General features: G+C 37.8%; 1 protein-coding gene and 1 pseudogene across 1 annotated transcript; both read right to left on the reverse strand.

Annotated features, from left to right (window-relative positions):
• Nucleotides 1-12,924: 12,924 nt before the first annotated feature.
• On the reverse strand, nucleotides 12,925-13,512 carry FERD3L (Fer3 like bHLH transcription factor). Its single transcript, XM_045495032.1, has one exon. It carries the CDS (start codon nucleotides 13,510-13,512, stop codon nucleotides 13,018-13,020), a length of 495 nt encoding a protein of 164 aa, XP_045350988.1. The 3' UTR covers nucleotides 12,925-13,017.
• Nucleotides 13,513-13,929: 417 nt separating this feature from the next.
• LOC123607266 overlaps nucleotides 13,930-25,568 on the reverse strand; it is a 40,228-nt pseudogene continuing 28,589 nt past the window's right edge.

Raw genomic sequence — 25,568 nt, forward strand, 5'->3', positions numbered from 1 at the left:
CAATTAACTGTGAACAAAGAAGAATTGTAAATATGGTGTAACATGCATGAACCAACGAACGGTGTTTTATTTTGTTCGAATTAGCTCTCTAGGGGCTAATATGACCATATTCTAGGTATTAATTTAGCTTATGTGGCTCCCACTGAAACTGTTTTGGTTTCTATGGAGACTTTTGCTCTGGTTTACTGGTATATAACTATTTCCTCACCTTTTCATTTCCTGAAATAGCACCAAGTACAGTATCTAAATTTTGACTAATATAAATCAAAGCACATGCTTTCCTTTCAGTAAAGTCCTCTATTTCAACATGTGTGCAGGATTTTCCTTTTTAATGCATTAGACATCTGTTATTGCTAATGGGGATAAAATGTCACATGTTAAAAACAATAAAAGTTATTAAAAGCAGTGCAAGTTTGAAATATTTTGAAATTACTTGTTAGAAATGTACTTTTTTTCTTTTAATGTATGGCAGTTTTCAAACCTGAATATGAAAAGTCCATGAAAATGAATATGCATATGAATATGTAAAGTTTTGGGGATCACACTCACTTGGTTCTAATATTAATCCTTTTAAAAAATGAAGTAAACATCAAATGTCAATACAATATGTACCTTCACACACACATGCACACACACTCATATATGCATTGTAATTCCCATGGGGCTAAATAGGAAGCAAAATTTGGTACTAATTGTTTAAAAACCAGGAATATCATTAGAAATAAGTATAGTTTACTGTAGTTATTTTCATTAGGAGTGAGTTTGTGTGTATGTGTGTGAATTGCGGGTGAACTCAGCTGTTTTTGAGAAGGCTCACAACACTGTTAAAATTTCCATTTGCATTTTCCATTTCAGTGTCAATAAAATTGAAGTGCATATTTGTGAAGTACTTTTCCTTTTAGTTGTTAACTCTGTGTATTTAAAGGTAAATTTAATCTTTATCTTTTTAATTAATTTCAACTTGTATGTTGAGGGTCAATGTCAGAATACTTGTTTTATTGAATACAGATTTATAATAGAAAAGCCCTCTTTTCCCAAAACCCAATGATTGCATTTATATAAAACAAAACAATAACTGGGAAGCGAATCAAGGCTGTTAGAGATCAGGTTACTGGATATCCTTGTAGGGAGAGAAGGGTAGTAAGTGGAGGGAAGCATAAGAGGGGCCTCTCATATGCTGATAATGCTATGCTCTGTAGTATCCAAAGAAAAATATTACAGAATATCATGTCTAAGTATGTTAAATATCTAGTTTTAAATGTTTTAGTGTTAAGAAGGCAATAGTTCTCACTTAAGTAACACCATCCTGACACACAACTAGCAGAACTCACAAATTTTACTGTGTGGCTATTTTTGACATAAAATAATTTCATTATTTTTATGTTTTTGTTTTGATGACACTTAACAGTTCTCTTAAGAACTTTCAATTCTGTAATACAGTATTGTTAACTATAGTTGTCATGCTGTATATTAGACCCTCAGAACTTATAACTGGAAGTTTGTACCTTTGACCAACATCTCCCCATTTCCTCTGCTCTGCAACTCCTGGCAGCCACCATTCTACTCCACTTCTATGATTTTGGCATTTTTAGATTCCACATATAAGTAAGAACATACAGTATTTGTCTTTCTATGACTTATTTCACTTAGCATCATGTCCTCAAAATCCATCACTTTGTTGCAAGACAGAATTTCCTTCTTTTTTGTGACTGAATAGTATTTCATTGTATGAATATCCCACAGTTTCTTTATCCATTCATTTGTCAGTGGACACTAGGTTGTTTCCATGTCTTGGTTATTGTGAATAACGCTGTAGTGAACACGAAGGGTGCAGATATCTCTTCCAGATAGTGGTTTCATTTCCTTCAGATAGATACCCAGAAGTGGGATTGCTGGGTCATATCATAGTTTTATTTTAATTTTTTGAGGGCCCTCCAAGCTGTTATCCACAGTTGCTGTACTAATTTAGATTCTCACCAACAGTGCACAAGGGTTTCCCTTTCTCTACATCCTTACCAATGATCATTATCTCTTATCTTTTTGATAATTGCCATTCTGACGGGGTGTGAGGTGCAATCTCATTGTGGTTTTGGTTTGCAATTTAATGATGATTCATGATGTTGAGCACCTTTTTATGTACCTGTTGGTCATTTGCAGATTTTCTTTGGAAAAATGTGCATTCATGTCCTTTGCCCATTTTTAATTGGATTATTTGTGTTTTTGCTGTTGAGTTGTATATATTGTGTATTTGTATATTTTGGATATTAACGGCTTGTCAGATAGATGGTTTGCAAATATTTTCTCTTATTCCATAGGTTGTCTTTTAATTTTATGATGGTTTCTTTTGCTGTGCAAAGCTTTTTTGTTTGATGTAGTCCCACTTGTTTTAAAATAACGTTAGACTACAAAAGATTGCTAGAAAACTGGAAAAAATACAAGCAAGTATAAAAATGACCAGTTTTCCTATAGCATATATAAAATGAACATTTATATATATAAAGATATGCATGCACACATATATTTACACACATTTCCATATGAATACTTTTTCACGTATCATTTATTGGATTCATCTTCCCATAGCACAGTCTCTTTTGTACATCACCCATAACAGTTTAAAACAAGGACTTATATTAAAGGTATCTAGGTTATTTTCTCAATTTTGATGTTATAAACAATACCCAGATACATCTTTTATAATCTACTCTTTGTACATAGTATTGATTATTTCCTTAGGCACCAGTGAAATTTCCATGAGCAAGCTGTAAGAATCCACAGAATGTCCCTAATATTATAAAATCTGGCTTAGATCTTCCCAACTAGAGCCAAAGTTCAGAGAGCATTCTTGAATCCTTTATAACGCCTTTCTTGATATGGTAAATTACCTGAACTTCAGATAGTCTTGAATCTCTCCAAGAGGAAGTAGCTCTGCTCCCAGGGAAAATTCTGTTTTTCTCATTGAGTAAATGACCCTCATCTAATCAGTGAGTGTTCTGTAGGTTTCCTGAATGGCAATTCCAGACACTTTCTTTTCTACAATTTACTGGCTGCTGGTCTTAGTAATTATATGCAGGTCTGATATACTAATGTGGAGCTAATGTTCAGTTGATAATTGGAGTAATTTTGGGGCTTGTTTTCAATATATGTAAAGACAAAGATGCTCACTTGAATTCTGCTGACAAAGGTTAGAAAAGTTCAACAATCATTAATATTATGACCATATGAAATATTAAGGAAAGAGATGGCTATTAGTAAAAAACAGTAAAACTACCAAAGTATGGAGAAGGAAGACAAATGAAACCATTTTTAAGATTTGAGCTAGTAGCAAAAAAAATTTACATATGTACCATCAATTCTAAAATGCATGTGAAGCATTCTAATAAAAATACTTTCACATGTGTGCATGTTTGCATGCATGTGGCTCATACAACGGGAGAGGGGTTATAACCATAGAGAAGCTCTGAGGATGTCGTGGTTAAAGACCATGAGGTTTGGACTGAGATATTTGGATGTAATTTGGGAAAATTTTTGTTGTGTTTTGTTGTGTAAAACACAACAAAGATATTTGGATGTAATTTGGGAAAATTTTTGTTGTGTTTTGAGTTCTGGGTATTTTTCAGCCTTTTTCATGTTAACTTTAGAAGCAGTTGATTGAATTTGATGAAATACAATATACGAATAAGGGTATGAAATTTAATTTGTGGTTGTGTCATCTTGAAAAAAAGTGGCGTCCAATATGTATATTTTAACTGAGCTCATCTGCTCTAATTTTAATAAACTTCGATGAGATTAAACAAATGAATAGTGATGAAAGAAATGGTATGGTATGTTCAATAAGATCTACAATTAACAAAACCACTACTTGTCAAATGCTTGTTAACTACACTTACCACATTTTTTAGTAAAAAATATGAACCCATGGTGAGAATATTTGAAACTGGTTATGTTTCCCAAGTCAGAAGAATTTTAGTAAGTTTCAGGAGGCCCTTTACCATCAACCCTCAAATAAACCATTTGAAGCTGAATCAAAGCTTTTGAAAGGAACAAGATATAATTATCCTTTTGTCTTTCTATGCAAGGAAGAAAAATTATTAAAATAGATATAAAAAAGGTTACCCATTTTTATTATTTTATTTTATTTTTTTAGAGTTACCCATCTTGTTTTAAATTTTTTATTATTTTATTTTAGAGAGAGAGAGAGAGAGCTCAATCAGGGGAGAGGGGCAGAGGGAGAGAGGCAGACATTCTTAAGTAGGCTCCCTGCTCAGCGTGGAGCCTAATGTGGGCCTTGATCCCATGACCCTGGGATCATGACCTGAGCTAAAATCAAGAGTCAGACACTCAGCCAAATGAGCCACCCAGCTGCTCCTAGAGTTACCCATTTTTAAATGTTGAGAAATTATGTGTAAGTTCAGGTCAACTTTATCTTTTCAAAAACCTCCTATTTAAATTGCTGGTAAGTTTAGGCCAGAATATTCAAAAGTTTTCAAAGATTTTGTATAAGTCTACTAGCATCAGAGTGAAAAAAATTATGCGAGTAAAGAGGATAAAGCCAGGCACCAAATTTTCAAAAAGTGTAAATGGCAGAAATAGCACAGGATGATGTCCCAGAGTGTACTTCTAGATCCAGCTTCCCTCTCTGCTGCTGCTCCCAAGAGGGGCCTTTTCTCTTTTCCTCCCTGACTGTCCTCAGTGGAAAGCAGGTGGTGGTCATTTAACCTTCTTAGGTGCACAGGGACTCCTATATCCCTCGGGGAACCTAAAACAAGGCATGGCCATGTACTCCATTCCATTGATTACGCTGAGTTCCAGATTTTCATACTTCCTGTTTGTCTAGATCCGATCAGGTATAAATGCTTGGTAATTGAAGCAGTCCTACACAACACCAAACCTTTAAGTTGAATTTGCTCAAAAATAAATCCCAGAGGATATACCAATAGAAGTATCAACTTTTCATATAAAAAGCTTTATATGCAAATTTTAGAGGTTATTTAGAAATGTAGGGTTTACAGTGGCTTTCCTGGCAGATCAAAGATTGTGATTACATGTCATGAACCAGAAACTTTGCCTTTAAATTTCTATGCTTTAAAAGCAAAATTAAACAAAAACACACTATTCTGATGGCAGATTAAATTTGCCACAAATGCCATGCTATTTAAAAGACTGATTCTGTTTAGGAGAAGCAAGACAATTTATTATTGTTCTTGTGTGTGTTCTCTTGAGTTCTTCTAAAAGGCTGAATTGTCATTTTTCTCTGTATACACATTGAACATTGAAATAGCATGAACAACAATAATAACAGCATTCCCTAAATATTTACTTTGTATGAGGCACTGTACTAAGTACTTGATTTAACCCCTCTGATACTTTAAATAGTTCTGGATTTATTACTTGTACTTTACAGACCAGGGTAGGTATTGAAGCCCATACATTTTAAGTGAGTTATCTAATTTTGTAAGTGGCTCCTCCAACACTCAAATCCATACTTGGGAATGTATTTGGTCAAGGAATCCAGAATCAGATACTCAATTCTTGGCTATGACCTCTACGGGTAGAGTCCTGATTTTCATTCCAGGATACACATAATACCATGCACAAAACTTGTTTTCACATTCATGAGACCCTTGAAGAAAAATTATAGAACAGGACATGAGTCAAGTATATGTGAATGTCTCCCTAAAATTAATGATAATTTACATTTCTAAGGTGCTCTATAGGTTCAAAGAAATGCCATAGTAATTATCTGATTTTTTCATTTTTTGTTTTGAAATAATTATAGATTCATAGGATCTTACAAAGGTGGTACAGAGAGGTTCCATGTACTCTTCACTCAGTTTTCTCCATAGGTTACATTTTACATAACTGTAGTACAATAGCAAAGCCAGGAAATTAACATTAGTGTAAAAAGACAGTTTTATGTCATTCTGTCACAAATGTGGGTTAGTGCAACCACTGTTGCAATTAAGATATAGAACTATTCGATCAGAAATTATCTGATTTGAATAAATGCACACTGTTGTGGAAAATATATACTAAACTGTAATATCTAGGCTGCTGATAAAATAAAACTTCTCTGAATGAATTCTGATCACTTTTTCTCAGATTTAAAGTGACTTACTTATGCTTTCTTTTTAATATACATGCTATTGCAGTAGCACATTAAAGGAGAGGGTTTTGAACTCTCTGTTCATTTGTTGGGTGTGTATTGTTTTACTTAGAAAGATACATGGACCAAGACTAAATGCTGGCACTCAAGTATTCCAGGAATAAGGAAATATTGGAGAATTAAAAAAAATCTGATTTTTTTTTCAATTCATTTAAAAGTATTATATAATGAGTTCTGCTTTTTTCTATATTATACGCTCATGTATTACCATTGGTGGTAAAGGTGATGCTTTGTTCATAGAACAGTTCTTTGTTGCCATAGAACTGGGAGGGTTATGATGATAATGGTGATGATGATGATGATGAGTATTTTAATAGTAGTTACCATTTAGTGAGTGCTTGTAAAGCATTTACTCTGCCTACATAATTCAGTCAATCCTCATAAGGGCCCTGTTTGCTGAATATTATTATTCCTAGTTTAAAGATGAATAAACTGAGGGTCAACAAATTTAAGTAAGTTGTACTAGCTTCTAGAACATGATGTGATGTACTTGAAATTCAAACCCACTTCTGTCAAATTCCAAAGCTTGTGTTTATAATCATTATGTTCATCAAAAGAGTTTTGTCTCTTCTTTTCTGGCAGGAATGCACTGAAGCCACTAGAGGAAAGTTGTGGCTTTAGAATATCCATGGAAGATTATTTCAAGGCCTCTTCAAAAACTTACACCAGTAGGTCACCTTTCCAGTTTCATTGCGGAGACTGTATCCCTCTGGTACATGGTAAACCCATGTCCACGTTTCTGATCCTCAGTAAAGATAAAAATAGTTTTTTATTTTTACCATATCATTTCTACTTAAGAATAATAATCATATATTCATTGACAAATAACCTCAGCCCCTAAGAATTTGGTCTCAAATCCTTGATGGGGTGTAAATCTTGATTGAACCTGGGAAAGTTATTTAACTTCTCTATTCCATCGTGTCTTCATCATTACTAGGTGATCATAATGTCTATATCCTAAAGTTATTATTCGAACTATGTAAAGAACTCAGCTCAATATAAGTAAGCAATACAATAAATATATGGTTACATATATTACTACTTATTATTATACATATTATTACTTCGTCCAGACCTAAGAATTCAATTATTTGGTTTTTCTCCTCGAAACCGTTTCTAGCTTCTCCAATATTTCACTAAACTATGGGATTAAATATAGCCAACATTTCACTAAACTGTAGGACTAAATGTAGTCAATTAGTTCAAGATATGATGAGTAACAAAGACAGCTTGTGATTTTACTAAGTTTTGGAGAAGTCAAAAAATTATCTGCAGTAAAAACAAATTGTGTAATCATATCCATTCATTCGTTCATTCAAACACATGTATGTGATGTTGTTGCCTTTTATTGTTCACCAACTGTTTGATCTATTTCCAAATTCTCATAGATATTTTCCTCCCTTTTGAAGACTGGAAATTATAAAAAGCTGTCTATAACAGCTGCTTTGAGGTCATCTATGTTTGCTGACTGCAGGTGGAAATCTCTTTCACAGAACTCTAAATAGAAGGTGGTAAAATTTGGCCTTTGAGGGAGCCAGACTCTACTAGCTTTTTGTATAATTTATCATCCACAAAGTGTGTTAAGGTGCTTTTGATCTTTGGAAACAATATCTTTGAAAACAATGTGTTGCTTATATGTGACCATTGGTCCTGTTTAGGTTATCTTGGTATCATGCTGATTTTAATGAGTGAATGAATTTTTAAGATGGTGCACTGATGACTCAATTTAATAGAGGGACTCTAGATCGTGTTAAAATCCAATTGGGAGGATCAAATGAGAGGAAGTGTGTGAATGGTGCTTTGAAAACCATAAAGCGCTAAGTAACCATAAGTCATTTTATTCTGATAATTTCCATCATATTTATTAAATTCTTGGTTTCACTGAATATTAAAAGTTCTATGCTTTCTGCAAGATTGAAGGTGGAATTCTGCCAAATATTAACCATAAAGAGTGTTTTAAAATATGTTCATACTATTTTTTGCAATTATTTATATTTCTTTATGGAATATGTTTCAGGTACAGAACTAAAAATTTGGGGTCACAGGGAAGATTGTGGAGTTTTATAGGCTTTGGTTTATAGAGACTTGAAGTCTTTTTCCATCTTTCTGGTATTTTATTCATTTCAGCCTGCATGGATTTTTTTCCCTTCCTTCTCCTCCTCCGCCAGGTTTGGTTTTGAGCTTAGGATTCAAAGAAACCCCAAAGTCAAAACAAAACGGTCAGAACTGCTGACTTTTGTTTTGTAACCTTTTTTAGTTCAGCATTCACAGGAAGAGAGGGCGCTGACCAGAAACTGGGACTAACTTCACCCAAAATGTTGGCAAAGTTCAGAAACCTTTGAGTGAACTTGCACCAAGATATAGATATGTACCAAACCTTTAACACTTTTCTATTTTACATTAAAGAAAATTTAATGAAATGTCACCCTATAAAAAGGAGATTTAGTACTTAAAAATTCAACATTAATCTGCCAGTTATTTTTGATCAAAATAAAATAATTTGCATTTTGTATTAAGTACAGTCTCTTAGTTTTTCAAATTGCAGGTCCATTTTGAAAGCCTACATGTGAAATGTACTCAAGTGTTTTCATTACCTTTGAAATTTTCTTTGAAGATTTGTAGTTAAGAATAACAGTTATGCTAAACGGTGCTTATCAAATTTCATCTCAGAATTTTTATAGTTGTGTTATAAACCTTCCACCACATTGTTTTTTATAATGGAAATGCTGACAAATGCAATAATAAATAGCAATACAAATCCTAGGATCTTAATTGTATGTTCATGCGGAAATTATGCATAAATACTAACATAATATTTGATTCAGTTTTCACTGCTACTTTTGCCAGAATCGGCTTTCACATTGGGCAGCTGTAAAAGATGATCATCCTGAATGGCTGCCTGTTGATGGCAAAGGCTTCTGATTTTTACTTTCCTTGGAAAGTCTGATTATGTCTTTCAAATATGATTTCATTTAGATCTTTTTTTCTTTGGTATAAATGTCTAAATACTACTAGTAACCTGAAAATTATGGGGAATTTAGTTTGAGACCAAAAGGCAGGTTTCAGTCAGTAAACTGTATATAAATAAATCACCTCTATGCAACGTCTAAAATGGTATTTAGATACCAAATGTCCAAATAACTTTTAGATTTCAAAAACATTATTAAGAATTTCCAGAAGTAATTGACATGAGGATTTTTTAAAACTGGTGGAAAGTATTAAAAAAACAGTATCTACTGATATTTTATTGGTGTTGGTTTAAAAGATAAAGAATAAAACAATGTTAACATAGGTTACGTTATACTAAAAACAGTTGTGTTAAAACATACACTGACAGGGGCACCTGGGTGGCTCAGTTGGTTAAGCATCCAGCTCTTGATTTTGGCTCACGTCATGATCTCATGGTTCTTGTGATGGAGCCCTGGGTCAGGCCCTGCGCTGATGACACAGAGCCTGCTTGAGATTCTCTCTCTCCCTCTCTCTCTCTCTCTGCCCCTCCCTGTACTCTCTCTCTCTCAAAGTAAATAAATCAACATTTTTAAAAAAAAAAAATACAAAGTACACTGACAGATGATAGCTCCACCTGTGGTGAACATAGCATAATGTATAGAGTTGTTGAGGCATTCTGTTGTACACCTGAAACTAACGTAATATGTGTGTCAACTAAGGTAAAAAAAAAAAAAAAAGAATTAAAAAAATTAAAAGTATGCTGAATTTATGGATCTAACATGAAAAGAACTAAAACGGTCGCATTGCTTAGAAAAGTTGAGTGTTGAGATTTGGAGGTGTAGTGGATATATGTTCAAAATGCAGATGACTTATCTCTGTGGATAACTTGGTGTAAGAAATAAGTCAACCCATTTCTCTGTGTTTACAATCCTTGTTTGGCTTCAAATTATTCTATCAGTACAATGATTAAGAAAATGCCTTAAGTGACTTTGCATTTTAGAGCAGCTTCTAAACATACAAAAAATTTACAGAGAACAAAACATTCATGCGATTTAACAGACTGAAGAATTGTGGGCATAATTCTTCTGGTAATAATGGGGAAATCACTTTTTATTTGGAGGCTCTTTAGATTTTATTTATGTGCTGAAGAACTATTCACTGTAAGATATTATGTGCTTACTAAGATCGTAACAAAATGGTCTGTAACATGAGGGAGAGGATTAAGCATGATGGATGCTTGTATTTACTCTTTAGGACCCAGTGGTTTAGAGGTCCTTTGTCTACACGCATTTCTTTCTTTAATTTCTGGTTTTAAAAAAAATGATGATTCCTGGATTTGAGCCATTTTTTAAAAACTTAGCACTTGTAGATTTTTTTTTACATGATGTTTAATTCTCAGGGGGACTATAAGGGGGAGAAATAAGGAAGCTTCTGCAAGTTCTTTTAGTTTTGAACTCATTCACACTATATGTAAAATGTTGACACATTTTTTAAAAAAGTGATTTAAAAATAACTGAATAAACATGAGGTATTGATGGAGACACTAGCACTCCATAAGAAGATAGGGAACAGAATTCTGTTTAATGAAAAGTTCAGAAATAATTATTTTTGTCAACATATTGAAATGAGTAACTTTAAATTTATCTTTAAAAATACAGATATACTGGCCTCAGTAGCCAAAAAGTTGTCTAGAAAAAGAAGTGGAAATGAGTAATTTTATTTTATAAAACTGATACAGAGGTCATTGTCTAAGTTTCAGTTTATTTTGTAAAGTGACGAGAGAATAAAAATACACTCCCTAATTTTGCTGCTGTTTTTTTTTTTTTTTTTTTTTTTGGTCTTACCTGGTTACATTTTTTCTTTTACCTATTTATCCTGACGTTCCTATGGTAGAGGTGGAAAAAATCCTAGTGAAAAGACACAGTCAAAATAAGAAATTGTCTCTGGAAGACAATTAGAATTAGTTCTGAAATGACAAAATTTCGGAACTAATTCAGTTCCTATAGATAGGAGAACTAGAAGAGTTTTAAATGCAGACACTTGAGAGACAAGTAAATCCTGGCAGTGCTGGTGGGAAAGCATGTGGACTGGCAGAACCTACCTGGAAGGCAGTCTGGCCATTTGTAGCCACAAACTGAAATGTTCATTTGATGAAGAAATTTTATTTCTTATTCTCTAATATCAGGAAGTTATCACAGGCAGACAAGACATCTAGAAGAATGCTCTTTGCATTGCCATTTATTTTTTAAAAAGGAAGTATCTTAGCTATGTACCTGTAAAGGACTGGCATTAAGCTGTGATACATCGTTATGACAATAAAATACAGTAATCAAATTATGTTTGAATAATATTAAAAGTCAGGGGGAAAGGGCTCTTTCTATACTGATGAGTGTGGGGAAAGATCAATATCCAAAAGTACCTCAAATTTGTTAAGCATATTTAATTCATATCTATACAGAAAAAAAAGACTAGAAGGAAATAAAAATGCTAACTATGTGGTGATGTGGAGTGATTTAAATTTTATTTACTTTTTTAACTTTTGTTTTACAAAATTTCTAGGATAAGTATATATTAGTTATTAATAAAAATATTTCTAAAGGTATGATAGGGAGAATTGTGTGTGTGTGTGTGTGTGTGTGTGTGTGTTTGGGTGCACAAAGGTGTGTGAGGTGAAGTGGCAAAATAAAGAAATACGGAATTTGCAGTTGGGTGGGCCTTGTTCATTCGGATTCCTCTCCTCACTTACCTACTCCTATCTGAAGAACCCCAGTTCAGGTGTTAGCAGGTTGCCCAGAAGGAAGAACCGTGGAATGGCAGAGGATCCAAACTGAAGATGGGTCCTCACCTTGGTCCTGCTTCAACCTCCTCTCCATCACACACATATTTGCAAAGTGGAAGCATGCATCTCCTCCTCTGAGCTTTGATTTTCTTGTTCCTAGTTGTGACTAGAAAGGAAGCTGTCTTCTCTACCTACAGATAAAAATGTAAAAGTGCGCGCTGAAGCTGCGCCGAGCCTGGGAAGACCAGGTCCTTTTCCCGGAAGCGCAGGGGAAAGTCCAGCTCCGCGGCCAAAGCTCGCAGCCCCAGATCCTGGCAAGCCCAGGAGCGTCCCCGCCGGTAGGACTGGAGCTCTCTCCGTCCTCTTCCGAGTTCGAGCATCAGTCTCCGGGAGGAACACCAACAAGGTTTCTGGTTCTGCGCCTTAAGGCGAAGAGAGGGGAGAATGATGTCCCTTCTAAGAGGTCTCTTGTCCCCTGGACTTCCGTTCCTTCTTCACTTCCTTCCTTCCTTCCGTCTCTCGACAAGCCTAAGAGGATTGAACAAGAGGTCCGGAGTCCCTCGGCCTCCCAGGAGACCCTCCACCCTGCACCCCTGTGTCTGTTCCAGGACCTACCTAAGCGCTCGGACGGGGAGCTGGGCGGAGCGCCTGCACAGAATTGGGCAGCACAGACTGTTAAGGCAAAAAAAAAAAAAAAAAAAAAAAAAAAAAAAAGTAGGAATGTTTATTTTATTACTTCTTTTTTTTTTTTAAGGTAAAGAGAAGAGTTTGGACTCCGTAGAAGGCCCCGAAGTCTACAGTCTGGGGAGAGGATTAGCTCCCCACCCACTAGGCCGGCAGAAACCGCTTCTGGGCTGTCGCCTCAACAGGCCCAGCGAATTCTACCTCCTAAGGCGCCCCAGGCTCCTTAGAAAGCAATCGCGTGTGTGTTAACTCTCCGGCTGCCACTCTTCTCGATAGCTGTGGGGATTTCTCAAGTCCGGACCAACCTCCAGAAGGCCAGACTTTCTGTCTTAAATAGTCCCTCCAGGTCTCTCGGCCGCACCCTCCTGGGTCCTGATGCACCCCCAAGCCCGCGCACGCCCACGAGAGAAGGGGACAGACACCTCCATCCCACCCGGACTCAGCCGGTTTCCTTCTTTTCGAAGCTCTCCAAGAGCTCGGTCATGAAGGATATGTAGACGATGGCCAGGCGTAGGGTCTCGATCCGGGACAGCCTCTTCTCGTAAGCAAAAGTGGGCACCTTCCTTCGCAGCTGGTCGAAGGCCTCGTTGAGGTTGAACATCCGCTTCCTCTCGCGGATGTTGGCTGCCTGGCGCTGGGCATAGGTGATCACCCTTTTCCTCTTGGGACGGCCCAGCGGGGACGCGCCTCTCCCATGCTCCTCTTCCTCCTCCTCCTCCTCCCCCTCGTCTACTTCGCCCTCCTCTTCGGGATCCTCCTCCTCAAAGCGTGCCAGCCTCCTGCGTCTTCCCTCTCGGAGCACAAGGTCTCGGTCCCCAAAGGGAACCCCAGGTGCGAAGTCGCAGAGGAGTGGGTGCCCCGGGGAGGCCAGGGACAGGTCTGCGACGAAGTCCAGCACGGTGGCGTCCACGCACCTCTCTGGATAGGCCGCCATCGCGTTGCCTTGGCCCTGCCTCTCATCGGTTTCTCGAAGGGAGGGGCGAGATTCTGGTGAGGGGCTTCCTAACAGCTCCCAATCTGATGCGGCACCATCACCGAAGGGCCAGGGGAATTAACATTTATAACCAAGCTGATAACAGGATTAGTGGCACCGATAGGGAAGGCTCTGACAATGTCCGTCCTCTCGAAACTGATGGAAAAAGACAAGCAAGCTTGAGCGCGCTAGGGAATCTCAAAGGGATAGGCCTCCAACGCTGAGATCCTTTTCGCTCGCCACCTGGGACAGTTCCTTTTTGGCAACAACCCCCGGCTCTTACCTGCTGTGCTTTTTGTGTCTCTCCTCACCCCCGCAGCCAACTAATATTCTTCAGGCTCCTTATCTCATGTAGCTCTTTAATTTAGCTTTGGATTTTCAAAGCGAGGATGTTTTCCACCGCTCTGGCTTCTCCTTGGCTTCAGAGTAGAAGTCCCGAATCTTGCCACCCGAGGCTGCCAATGGGTCTGAAACAAGTGCATGTGCTTTTAATGATGTCCTGAAGAGGGGCCCTGTCTGCCAGGGGTCGAGGAGAGCTGTTTGTCTGGTATCCCAGTGCAGCGGCTACTGAAAGGCAAGATCTTCCATTAGCTTAAGTAAGCACGGTAGGGGGGGCCGAGAGCGCATTCCCCAGAGTCTCTGTTGGAACCGGCTTTCTCCTTCCAGGGCATCTAAACGGCTCTCCTGCCGCGTTACAAACCCTGACTTCCAAAGTCTGTTTTGTTGTAATCAGCCTAACAACTGAGATACTTGACTTTCCTTTCCCTACTTATATCCTCCTCATGTAAAGTGGAAGATTTTAATTCAGGGCAAAATGATAATGGGGTGGGGGGGAAGGAAGCTCATAATATTTTCTCCCGAGTGTGCTTAATTGTGTAACCCCAGCTTGGCGGGGGGGGGGGTCGGGGGGCAAAGCAAAAGCAAACACTCGCGCCCCAAAACAAAACAACTTCAATCTCCTCTCAAAAATGCCATTTACCCTTTGATAAAGCAATAAGTCGATCGGCTCACTCTCTGTTGAGAAGTCTTGCAATGTTTAAATTGCCGCTCGGTATTTGTGAACAAAGATAAATCTTCACTTCCATCTGGGTCATTTTCCTCATTGATTTGTACTGCCCTACAGGACTTACCAGTGGAAACTATGCTGTATTGAATTCTATTTAAGGGAGATTTTAAAGTTATCTTTATATCATATTTTTGAGACGTAAAGATATTTGAAATTTGGTGTGACGAAGACAAAATTTTACTAATTTCATATTATCGCTAATATTTTAACAAAGAAGTGTTCATTTTTCCTTCTTTGCCAGTAGCTATATTTATTTAATTATTCGGCGTAGGGATTTTTAAGAAGATACAGAAAGCAGAAAAACATGTTAGAAAATTGTTTTAAAGATAGGTTAAAAGAGCCTAAAAAGACGAGTAAAGAGGCGCCTTGGTTCAAGAAAAAATTCCTGAAGACATCAATTCCTATTAAGGAGGGAAGTTGTATGACCGTTCAGTTAGTACATTGGACAGCTCCCAGAAACCGCTTATTTCTAACAGGTCAGCACAATTCCTTTTCTTCCTAACCTCCCAGTTTGTGCTCCCAGATACTATTAAAGCAGTATCGTTATGAATTCTTCTTTTTCTTTCATTCATTTTTTAATACATTCTTCTCTGTGTTCTCTCTTGTTCTTTTGTCCTTTAGTTGATTTTCTTTTCTCTTGCATTTATTTTTCATGCTCCAGTGTGCATTGTGATAACTCAGGCAGAGAAGAATTGAAATTTATGTTCTTGAAAGATGTTAATGAAAATGAGATTCTTGATTATGATTGCCTGTTGATTTTTACCCAATCTCTTTCAAAGAGCAGACTGAAAGATAAGAAAAAATGAATTGAAATTTCAACAGTGGCTAAAGAATAAGTAAATGGGAGGATTAATTTGATTTGTAGTTGTTAAATGTTTCTCATAACTTTTCTCTTAAAATTTTTTTTAAATGTTTATTTATTTTTGAGAGAAAGAGAGACAGAGTGCCAGCTGGGGAGGGGCAGAGACTCTTTCCAAAGCACTCTTCAGGCTCTGAGTTGTCAGGACAGAGCCCTACATGGGGCTCAAACTCATGCCATGAGATAATGACCTGAGCCAAAGTTGAAAGTTTAACCAACTGAGCCACCTAGGTGCCCCATAACATTTCTGTTTTAAATGCCAACATAAGTGGATTAAATACCTCATCTTGTGAGAATCTAGTTTGGCAATAAAGTGCATTAGGACACTTACTGAAAGGAAACATGACAGATATTTAGAAGTAAAATTTAATACAATAGGTGTAAAAAGCTATCATGGGAATCTAAAGAGGCACTTCTCTTGGATTTTTTGGATTTTATGAAAGGGGATGAATATCTCAACAATCTTATCACAAAAGAAAATTAATGAAATTAGGTACTGTAGCAGAATTAATGGAACACTACACAGGATGGGGTTGAAATATTAATATTAAAATATTAGGAAACATAAAAATATCTTAATAGGTATGCCTGTAGCAATAATTTAAAAATACCTCTCTCTTAATTTTAATCATAACATCCCAAGAAAACACTTCTGTTTATACCACAATAATCTGAGTTTATCCTTTAAGGTTCTAATCATGGTGACACAAATGTTAAAATCTAAATTATAATGACTGACTCTATTTTTTGTTTATAAATATAATGATAGAATAGAAATAAGTGAAATTGTTTTTCTCTGTTTATTTTGAAACATCTACTCTTTTTAAAATGCTTTTGTGGATATTTGGTTTCACAGTAAATATACACAGTAAATGTAGTAAATTTATAAAAATTATTTAAAACATTTCATCCCTTTGGAAGGAACCATTAAACCTCAAGAAACTTATTCATTTTATTAAAATATTTACAAATGGAATAACTGCCTTTTCTGCCATTTGGAAGCTCCAGGAAAATTTTCAGGAAATGTAAAAGGAAATAAATTCTAGGGTTTGTTTATATTTAGAGTTAAGAAATTCTTGCTTACATTCAAACTAACTGCTTGCTATTCTACTTATAATCCTGAGTTCAAATGAAAGAGCTCCTCAGGATGCTGTAGTTCAGGGATTGGCAAACTTTCTTTAATTGGAAAAATAGTAATTTAGGCTTTTTGCAAGTCACAGAATCTCTGCTGAACTACTCAGTTTTGATTTTGTAGTATAAAAGTAGCCATAGACCATATGTAAATGAAAAAGAATGGCTGTGTTCTCTAAAACTTTATTTCCAACATCAGGCAGTGGGCAGGATTTCACCCTTGAACTGTAGTTTGCTGACCCTGCCCTACTTAATAAGCCTATCTTCACATTCCTTGGGACACTTATTAGGGGGACTTGCTAAGATAAGACACTCAAACATATAAGCGAATATTAAGTTGTTGAGCATGTATCTTGTTTACATGTGTATATGTGTGTTGGACACATCACACATATGTGTGATGGACAAGGAATGGAAAAATGCTCCTGAAGTGAAGCAAGTGAATCTGTATGAATCTTTGAAATTACACTGAGGTGTTAGAATAACAAGGAGGGGCTCTGCATGGGAGGGATACACCAAGCTAACATTACTATTGCAGAGACTCAAGGCTTATTTATAGTCACTGAAAACAAATACCAAATATGATGATATGCTCTTTAAAATATTAGTATTACTAGGTTTTGTGTGAATTACACTTAAGTAGGAATAAGTAAAGAAGAGGCAAAATTCCTGGAAAGCAGTCTTTTACTTTGTGAAGTGCTTCTAATTGTCAAAATCCATTCAATGAAGGCAGCTGCTTCAAGAGGCTTATTTATCATTTCCCTCTTATTTCCACCTAAACCGCTCTTTCCTCCTCATAATTGTGGCAGAAACTGCTCAGCATTCCCTGGCATCTACTTACCCTTTTTCCTTTTAGTAACAGACCTACCCACACATATGTTAGTTGGGCCCATTTCTGACCCACTGCATTTTAGCTGGGCATATGTCTAGCCCACGACAGTGGAGTCAATGAGACATAATATGTGGAAGTTCAAGTTGGTCTTTGGAAATGAAATTGCTTGCCTCCCACTTGGCCCTTTGCTCTCTTCTGGCTTGGAATGTGGGTGCTTTGGCAGCGAGTTAGCGCTGACCATGTAGACAAGGACAACACGCTATGGCAGGGACTGAAAGACTTTTTCTATATAGCGCCAGATAGTACCTGTTTCAGGTTTGTACAATCTCTGTCATAACTACTAAACTCTACCATTGTAAGATGAAAACATGGGGTGCCTTGGTGGCTCAGTCGGTTAGGCGTCCGACTTCAGCTCGGGTCATGATCTCACAGTTTGTGAGTTTGAGCCCCTCATCGGGCTCTGTGCTGACAGCTCAGAGCCTGGAGCCTGCTTCAAATTCTGTCTTCCTCTCTCTCTGCTCCTCCCCCGCTCATGCTCTGTCTCTCCTTCAAAAATAAATAAAAACATTAAAAAAGATGAAAACAGCTACAGAAAATATATAAATGAATGGGTATAGCAGAGTTCCAATAGAATGTTATTTAAAAAGAAGATGGTAGGCAGAATTTGATTCTCAGGCTGTAGTTTATTGAATCCTGCCCTATGTGATGGCAGAACAACAGAAAGTTGGAACTTGGAATGATATAATGGAGTAGAGCTGTACCTCTCAAATTCAGATTAATATATAAGAAAAAATATTCTCCCAGTGTATCTCAGATCTCTTTACTTTGTGGTGTCTTTTCTACTGGTACCTGAAAAAAAAAAAAACAAAAAAAAACAGTCAATGATTTGAAGGATTAAACAGATAGATATGCTACTTTAGATCTGTTTTTACAGTGTCACTTATAAAGCTGGCTTACAGTCAGTTATTAAATCCTTTTTTTTGTCTCAGGTTTTTCTTCTTCACACGAAATAGTTCCATTTCAGTTATCTTTTGGAATAAATATATTTTACAAATTTCACTTATACTAGTTATTACATTGGTTGTTGTTTGAACCGTCTCCAAAGTCTTTCTTTTTGAAAAACATGTGGAAAACTAAAGTGGTATGAAGAAAAAAGATCCCTCAGGATGTTATAAACCTACCCCCAAATAATTTCCTTTTTAATCTCATTTCCTATACTATATTTTGGCACATTATTTTTAAATGTGACTTTCTTTTGTAATAAACATTGTAGGTTTGACAGTCATCCTCAAGTCCATAAATTCCTTGTAGACTTGGATATTGGACAATATATGTGTGACTTTGCAATTTAATAATTTTTCAAAAGTTTTTTTCATTATACTATTCATTTACAATATGGGGAAAATATTAGTATTAAGTTGAGACATATGTAACTTCCAAAAATCTAACCATTTTTGACCTAAAAAAGTGGGCAACTTAACTGGTTTAACTTAACATATTCAAAAACACTCCTACTTAATAAGAAAATGGAATTATATTTAAAATAATATTATACATGAATGTACTACCTGCATCAATATATTTAAATTGTAACCTGTTATTCTATTGTACAGCAAATGCATTGCACAGTAAATTAAAAAATACACAATACAAAGTTTTTTCAACAAATTTTTATCGAATGCCTATGATGTGCCTGATCCTTGTGGGGTTGATCTAGGAATTTGCTGTATATCAGTAAACAAGGTAGGAAACACACAAAAAAATGTTATGGTATTGAGAGTGGTAAGTAATATGGAAAAAAGTTGGTTAGTATAAATACGATCATGAATACTGAAAGTTGCTATTTTAAATAGAGTTATCATGTAACAGTCTAATTGGAAAGTGTAATTTGAATAAATGCTTGAAGGTAGCAGGGAGGAAGTTAGTTGCATATCAAGTGAGAGTGTTTCAGAGTCATTTTAGAGAACATTTCAGAGAAGATAAGGTGGAAGAATGACTGAGATACTGGAGGAACATCACAGAGGCCACTAGACCGAAAGAACTGAAGGAAGAATACTAGGAGATGAGTCAGTAAGGTAGTATGGGGCAAGGTTGTATTATATAGGGCCTTTTCCACCTTGGTTTTTACTTTGAATATGATGAGGATCCACTGGAGCCTTCTGAAGATTTACTTACTGTTTAAAATCATCCCTTTGGCTAATGTGTTCAGAATAAATTTGATGGGGAACAAGAGAGAGATAGGGGGACCTGACCAGAGGTCAGGTCTTTTGGTAACCTGTTGGTAGCAGTTGCTGTGACATACAGTGGTTATATCTGGGATATATTTTGAGGAGTATTCAACAAGATTTGCTTATGCTTGTATGTGGCGTTTGAAGAAAAAAGAGTCAAGGGCAATCCCAAGGTTTTGACCTGAGCAACTGGAAAGAAAGTGTGTGATCAACTGAAAGGAGAAAGATCCCAGGAAGAGCAGATGTGGGGGAGGGTGAAGATCAGGAGTTCAGCTCTGAACATCTTAATATATTTATTTATTAACAGTCAAGTGGGGACACTGAGTAAGCTTCTTTCTATCTCTCTTGGGGTAAAAGTTATCACTATGTCTTAAAAGGCACCATTTTACATGATACACTATTTTCCCATCCCCTACCCATGAGAACTCATCTCTTATTTCCTCCTCCCTCACTCGGCTTTGGCTATGCTGGTCTCTTTGCTATTCCTCAAACATGTAGGCACAATATCTATCCTAGTGTCTTTACATTTCTGTTGCCTATGACTGCAATATTCATCTCTTAGATATCCACCTCGCTCACTCCCTTTCTTCCTTCAGGTCCTGGATGATGCTGGCTTATCAGGGAAGTACCCCCTGACCATCCTATATAAACTAGTGCTCCCTCTGCCTTGCACTCCCTAACTTGCTTTATCTTTCTCCAAAGCACACACAAAACATCTGGCACGGTATATATTTGTTTCTTCACTTGTGTAATTTTGGTTTCCCTTATTAGAATTTGAAATCAAATGGTTACCATGGAAGTACACTGATTGGATTTCTCTTTCAAGTGCAAAGATTGCAATGAGCCAACCGGCTCCATCCTCGGTGCCTTAGGAGTCACTGCAGCATTCAAGTATATTCAGCATGTACTCTTTCTAGTCAGCCTCAGCACAAAAGGAGTACCAGAGGTTGGCCATTTGTGCCTAACATGAGACTTTTTAATAGATCATATTTGCTCCAGAATTCCCTATTACGTTTGCTGATTTTTTTTTTCAGGTTTGCATCATAGTATGAGGTTTTCCTGTGTAGTCTTCATTCCCTCTTTTTCTTTTTTCTTTCACAGATGTCAGATTAGTATTCTAGTCTCAAGCTTTTCCCAGCTCAATTCTGTTTTCTCCTCCTTTATCTTTCACAGGAGTTACCTATGAGTAATGGAGGGGAGTTACTCCTCCCAAGAAACTAGAAAACAACCATAAAAACCCTACCATTTTGCAATAAGAATAATAGTTATTGAATACTTACTATAGATTAAGTGCTGTGCATGTATTATTTCATTTAATACAACAATCTTATGCAGAAGATTCTCTTATTTCCCATTTTTAAAAGGAGTCTCAAAATGAAGGAGTTCACAAATGTGTAAATGCTCCTGTTGGGATTCTAAGTCGGAACCCAGGGGGTTTGATTACCAAGTTACAATGCTTCCCACTGACTCATGCCTTCATCTTTCTGAAAACAGCACCTGGCAGAGTCTAACATAATATTTCTTCAATAATTTTCAGTCTATGGAATTTGAATATTCAGTTTTATTTGCATTGAGTTTGGAAGCCTTTTATCACCTTTTTTTTTTTCTTCAGTGAAGAATATTGTACTAGGTTAACTAGATATTTTTTATTAAATAACTTTGTTTAAGTAAAGATACCAAGAGTGTCATTTAGATTTATTTCTGTCCCATATTGTCTCTTCTAAATTTAAGTGATTTACTTAAGCTTTAAAATGCTGGCTGTTTCAAAACAAACAAAGTGGAACTTTGAAGTGAAATGGTTCCTAGCCATCTTTCTGCTTCTTGACTCACCAGCCTTCCTTGGGCAGGGTTTTCTGGTTCTCCTGCCACTGTCTTTAGCCTCTTTGTGGCTTCTTATAGCTATCATTTGAGGATTATGGAATCTCCATATTGGTTAGTATCATGGATGGAGAAAACCATCATCATGGTGGAAGCCATTACTGTGATTATCTCTGTGGGTCCTGAAAGATGATGAGCCTCCAGAGCAGTCTTACAAGTGTTGCTCTATGTCAAGAGAAAAATCCTAACTTTTAAAACAAATTTATTTTTAATCCCATCCCAGTGGCAATAATATCACATCAGTCATCTTATTTGGCAAAATGGCTTGTTACACACTTTTGTTACCCACTTTCTAGACCTCTTTGAATACATTCCCTCAGGATTTCACAAAGTTCTCAGATCCAAATTTGAGTCTATCTCACCTCTGTCTTTTAGAGCCACATGGGCTCACTCACATACTATTAATGCAAATAACTTTGTTAGTTTTAAATTTTTTTAATGGTTTTTCCTTTTGAGAGAGAGAGCGTGCGTGCGGGGGGGGGGGAGAGAGAGAGAGAGAGAGAGAGAGAATATGAATGGGTAAAGAGCAGAGAAAGGGAGAACCAGAATCCAAAGTAGGGTCCAGGCTCGGAGCTGTCAGCACATCACAGGGCTGGAACTCACCAACTGGGAGATCGTGATCTGAACCAAAGTGGGAGGCTTAATGGACTGAGCTACCCAGGTGCCCTAACGTAAAGGACGTTAAAAATTAAGTTGCCACACCTGTGGCCATATGGCTAGCTCCATTCTCAAGTCTCCTTAAAATTTATCTCACAAATGTATGCAGTCCCAGTTTATCTATTTCTCAAGGCTTTAAAATTTAGTCTCTGTTACTCCTACTTGGATTTATGATTATGCACCATGATTTGATCTGTTATTTTTCTCCGTGGGCGGTTGACTTTGAAGTGGCTCTTGGGACTATTATCTCCAGATTGGTTATCTTCAGTTGGAATCCACCAGGAAGTAGATGATATACTTCTTTCAATTCATTACAAGGTACAGTTATAATATGGGAGGCAATTGAAAATCGCAGGGAAGATCAGATACTATAGTTAAATTAAGATGTTAGAGAAAAAAGATCAAGTGGTTTTTAAAGTTCCTGACAATTTATCTGTACTTTATAGGTAAAAAAAAAAAATTGCATGATTTGTTTTGTTCCAACTGTAGTTCACAGTGTGGTGACTTTGACCTTGTTTGGGTATCAGGTTTGAACTTGGCATGCTATGGGTAGTATGGAAAATATGAGCTGGTTCAGTGTTGCCCTTGGAATAAAGAAAACGACATAGCAAGCAATACCATATGTTGTTAGCCACTGTCGATTCGTTTTTTCTTATCCGAGAAGAGACATCACAAACACACACAGTATTACAATGGACGGGGCCTTAGACTTTTTCAGGGTTCCATATTGTGCCTTTTTCTTTCTACTCATGTTGCTTTGGTCTTCTTGCCGTATTTCTACTAACTGACTTTTAGATCTCATGTTTTTCCATTAGGCCATAGGCTCTATCATCACTGACACTATAATATTAAAATAAAAAGGGCCCACTTTAAAACTTTGGAAGTCGCGATCCCACTTGCCCGTGGGCAGCACGGCCAGGACGCCCGCGCATGCCCTCTTTCCTGCTCTGGTCTTGGCGCTGCTAGCGGAAAAGAGCGGTGCGCGCGCGGGTGGGAAGAGCTCCTCGTCCACCAGGAAGGCGCTGTTCGCACTGGGTAGGTAGGCCAAGTTGAGGCAGATGGGTAGCTGGGCGGGGCTGCCGACCCACTTGGGTTTCGAGTGGCCGTTCTGGGACTGAGCACTTTCTGGACAGGGGTGCCCGACCTCCCTTGTCATTGTGCTTGCTTCGGACGCTGATTGGTGTACTGGCTCGGTAGGAACCCGCCAGCCCCTTGATTTTGGCACTGGGGGCGGAAGTGCCGGGGTTGAGGCGGGCCAGGGACTTCCGGTTACGACTGAGGCCTTCTGTTAGCCGAGCCTGCTCTGGCGGCGGTGGCGGCGGCAGCGCCGCCACCATCACCTGGGGGTCCACCCAACAAATGGTGGAGGGGTGGGCAGTGGGGTGGGGGGGAAACTTGAGTTGTCAGCGGGTCGCGGCGAGGGACCCCAAAGCCCTCCGTGTGGTCGGCCGAGTCTGCGGCGCCGGGGGCAGCGGGCAGGGGGCCAGAGCGGAGCCGGGTGGGCGGGGACTCGCTGATGGGCGTGGGCGGTGCTTCCTCGGTCCCGGGGCATCGGTCCCGGGGCCTCTCTCCAGGGACTAGGCGGTGGAGCTTCCGGGAGACGCAGGTGCTAGCCTCAAGCGCAGGGCCTTGCTTGCTGTGATCAAACTCGCTGGGCGAAAGGGGCTGAGCGCCGCCCCAGCCTAGGACCCGGCAACAGGAGGAAATGCCGGCCTTAGGCAGGGTGGTGGGTGGTGGCGGCAGCACCTCCCGGAAGGAATTGGACAAGGACTTGTCCACCTCGGTGGAGTCTGGGTAGCCCACCTGGGCGGGCAGTGAGGGAGTGGTCACCGTATGATACCAGGCTGTTGAGCACTTAACTATATCTCAGGCTCTATGCATGTGCTGTTTACCTCTTGTCGTTTCTCCTCATCCAAGGTATGAATTCATTCCAGATTAAGTATTTCTCTTCGTGTGTCTCCCAAGACATTTTGTTGCATTTAAACAATCAGTTTTAGTTTTCATCATGAATACCCAGGGGGAGCAGTTCTTTTTCTGATAGGATATGGCAATGAATAATACCCAAGTAAAACAGTGGATTAGTTATTTTACCTCAGTAAAATATTGGCCTGGAATGTTACAATTCAGTGTTCTCTAAGGAGAGAAAGTTGGTTTTGATGAATGTTGGAATCATCGTGGCATGAAGTTGTACATTTACATGCTAAATATGCCATCTTCGGGTTCTTAATTTATTTAAAGTTATGAAAAATGAAAGTTCATAGAGTGCTATTAGAGTCTTGAAGAAATCAACTGAGACTCTTTATAGTAACAGTAATTACAAAGAAAACACTAGCATTTAGCACAAGGCCTCTCTCTAGTCCTCATCTTACCTCACAAGGAGAAGTAATTTCTGGTGCAGATTCTAGGACATTTTATTGGATCATAGTCATAGTGGTTAGGGCTTGCACAGAAGGAACGTCTCATCTGGCTTTTTATTCTCTGTTTAACTGCTCTTCATTACATTGTGTGGATGTAGTGAAAGTGCTGGAGTGCTCACATGTCACCCTGCCTCTGATTTCACTCTCCTTTCTGACTCTCTGGGTCTTATTTTTCCTCTGAAACTGGGGATGTGTACTTTAGACAGGCCTTAATAAACAGAGATCAGAAAAATACAAAGCTTGTTTTGTGTTAAGGACAATGATTCTTGCTCGATCTATGCACCTCCTATCTCAAAATGACCTGCTTGCTAAAAGACAGATTTCTGGACCCACTCTTGAGTTACGGAATCACAGTATCTGGTGGTAGACAGAGGTTTCCCTACCCAGCATATTGTTATGTGTGCTAAAGATTTTCATTCCTGGGTTAAGTCTAATAGCTGTTCTCAATCCTGTCTGCATATTGGAATTGCTATGAATTGAAAACTATTGATAGTGTGATAATATTCAAGAGAAATGAGCACTTAAAGTGAATTCCCCAAGTGACTCTAAAGCACTTACAGTTGAATTCGTGGGTTGGGAAAGCAATATTGCGTAAATAGTGAAGTCTTATGTTGATTTTGTCTTCTTTCTGACCTCATGTTATGTGGGCTTAATCAGTTAGATTCCTATAGACTCAGTTCAGTCAGCACTTCCAACAAGAAGGAAGATGAGATGCATTTAGAATCAATAATAACAACTGGAATATTTGTGTTGTGTTATTAGCCTATGAATAAAAATGTGATCATCTTGAAGTCAAGTTAAATTTTGTACTAAAAAATGGAATAGGTTTTTTAGTAGTAACAACAACTAACATTTAATATTTTTTATTTTTCAATTGAAGTATGGTTGAAATACAATGTTGTATTAGTTTCAGGTGTACAACATAGTTCTTTGACAATTCTATACATTA

The sequence above is a fragment of the Leopardus geoffroyi genome, chromosome A2, assembly GCF_018350155.1.
Source record: "Leopardus geoffroyi isolate Oge1 chromosome A2, O.geoffroyi_Oge1_pat1.0, whole genome shotgun sequence".
NCBI classification, from domain to species: Eukaryota; Metazoa; Chordata; class Mammalia; order Carnivora; family Felidae; genus Leopardus; species Leopardus geoffroyi.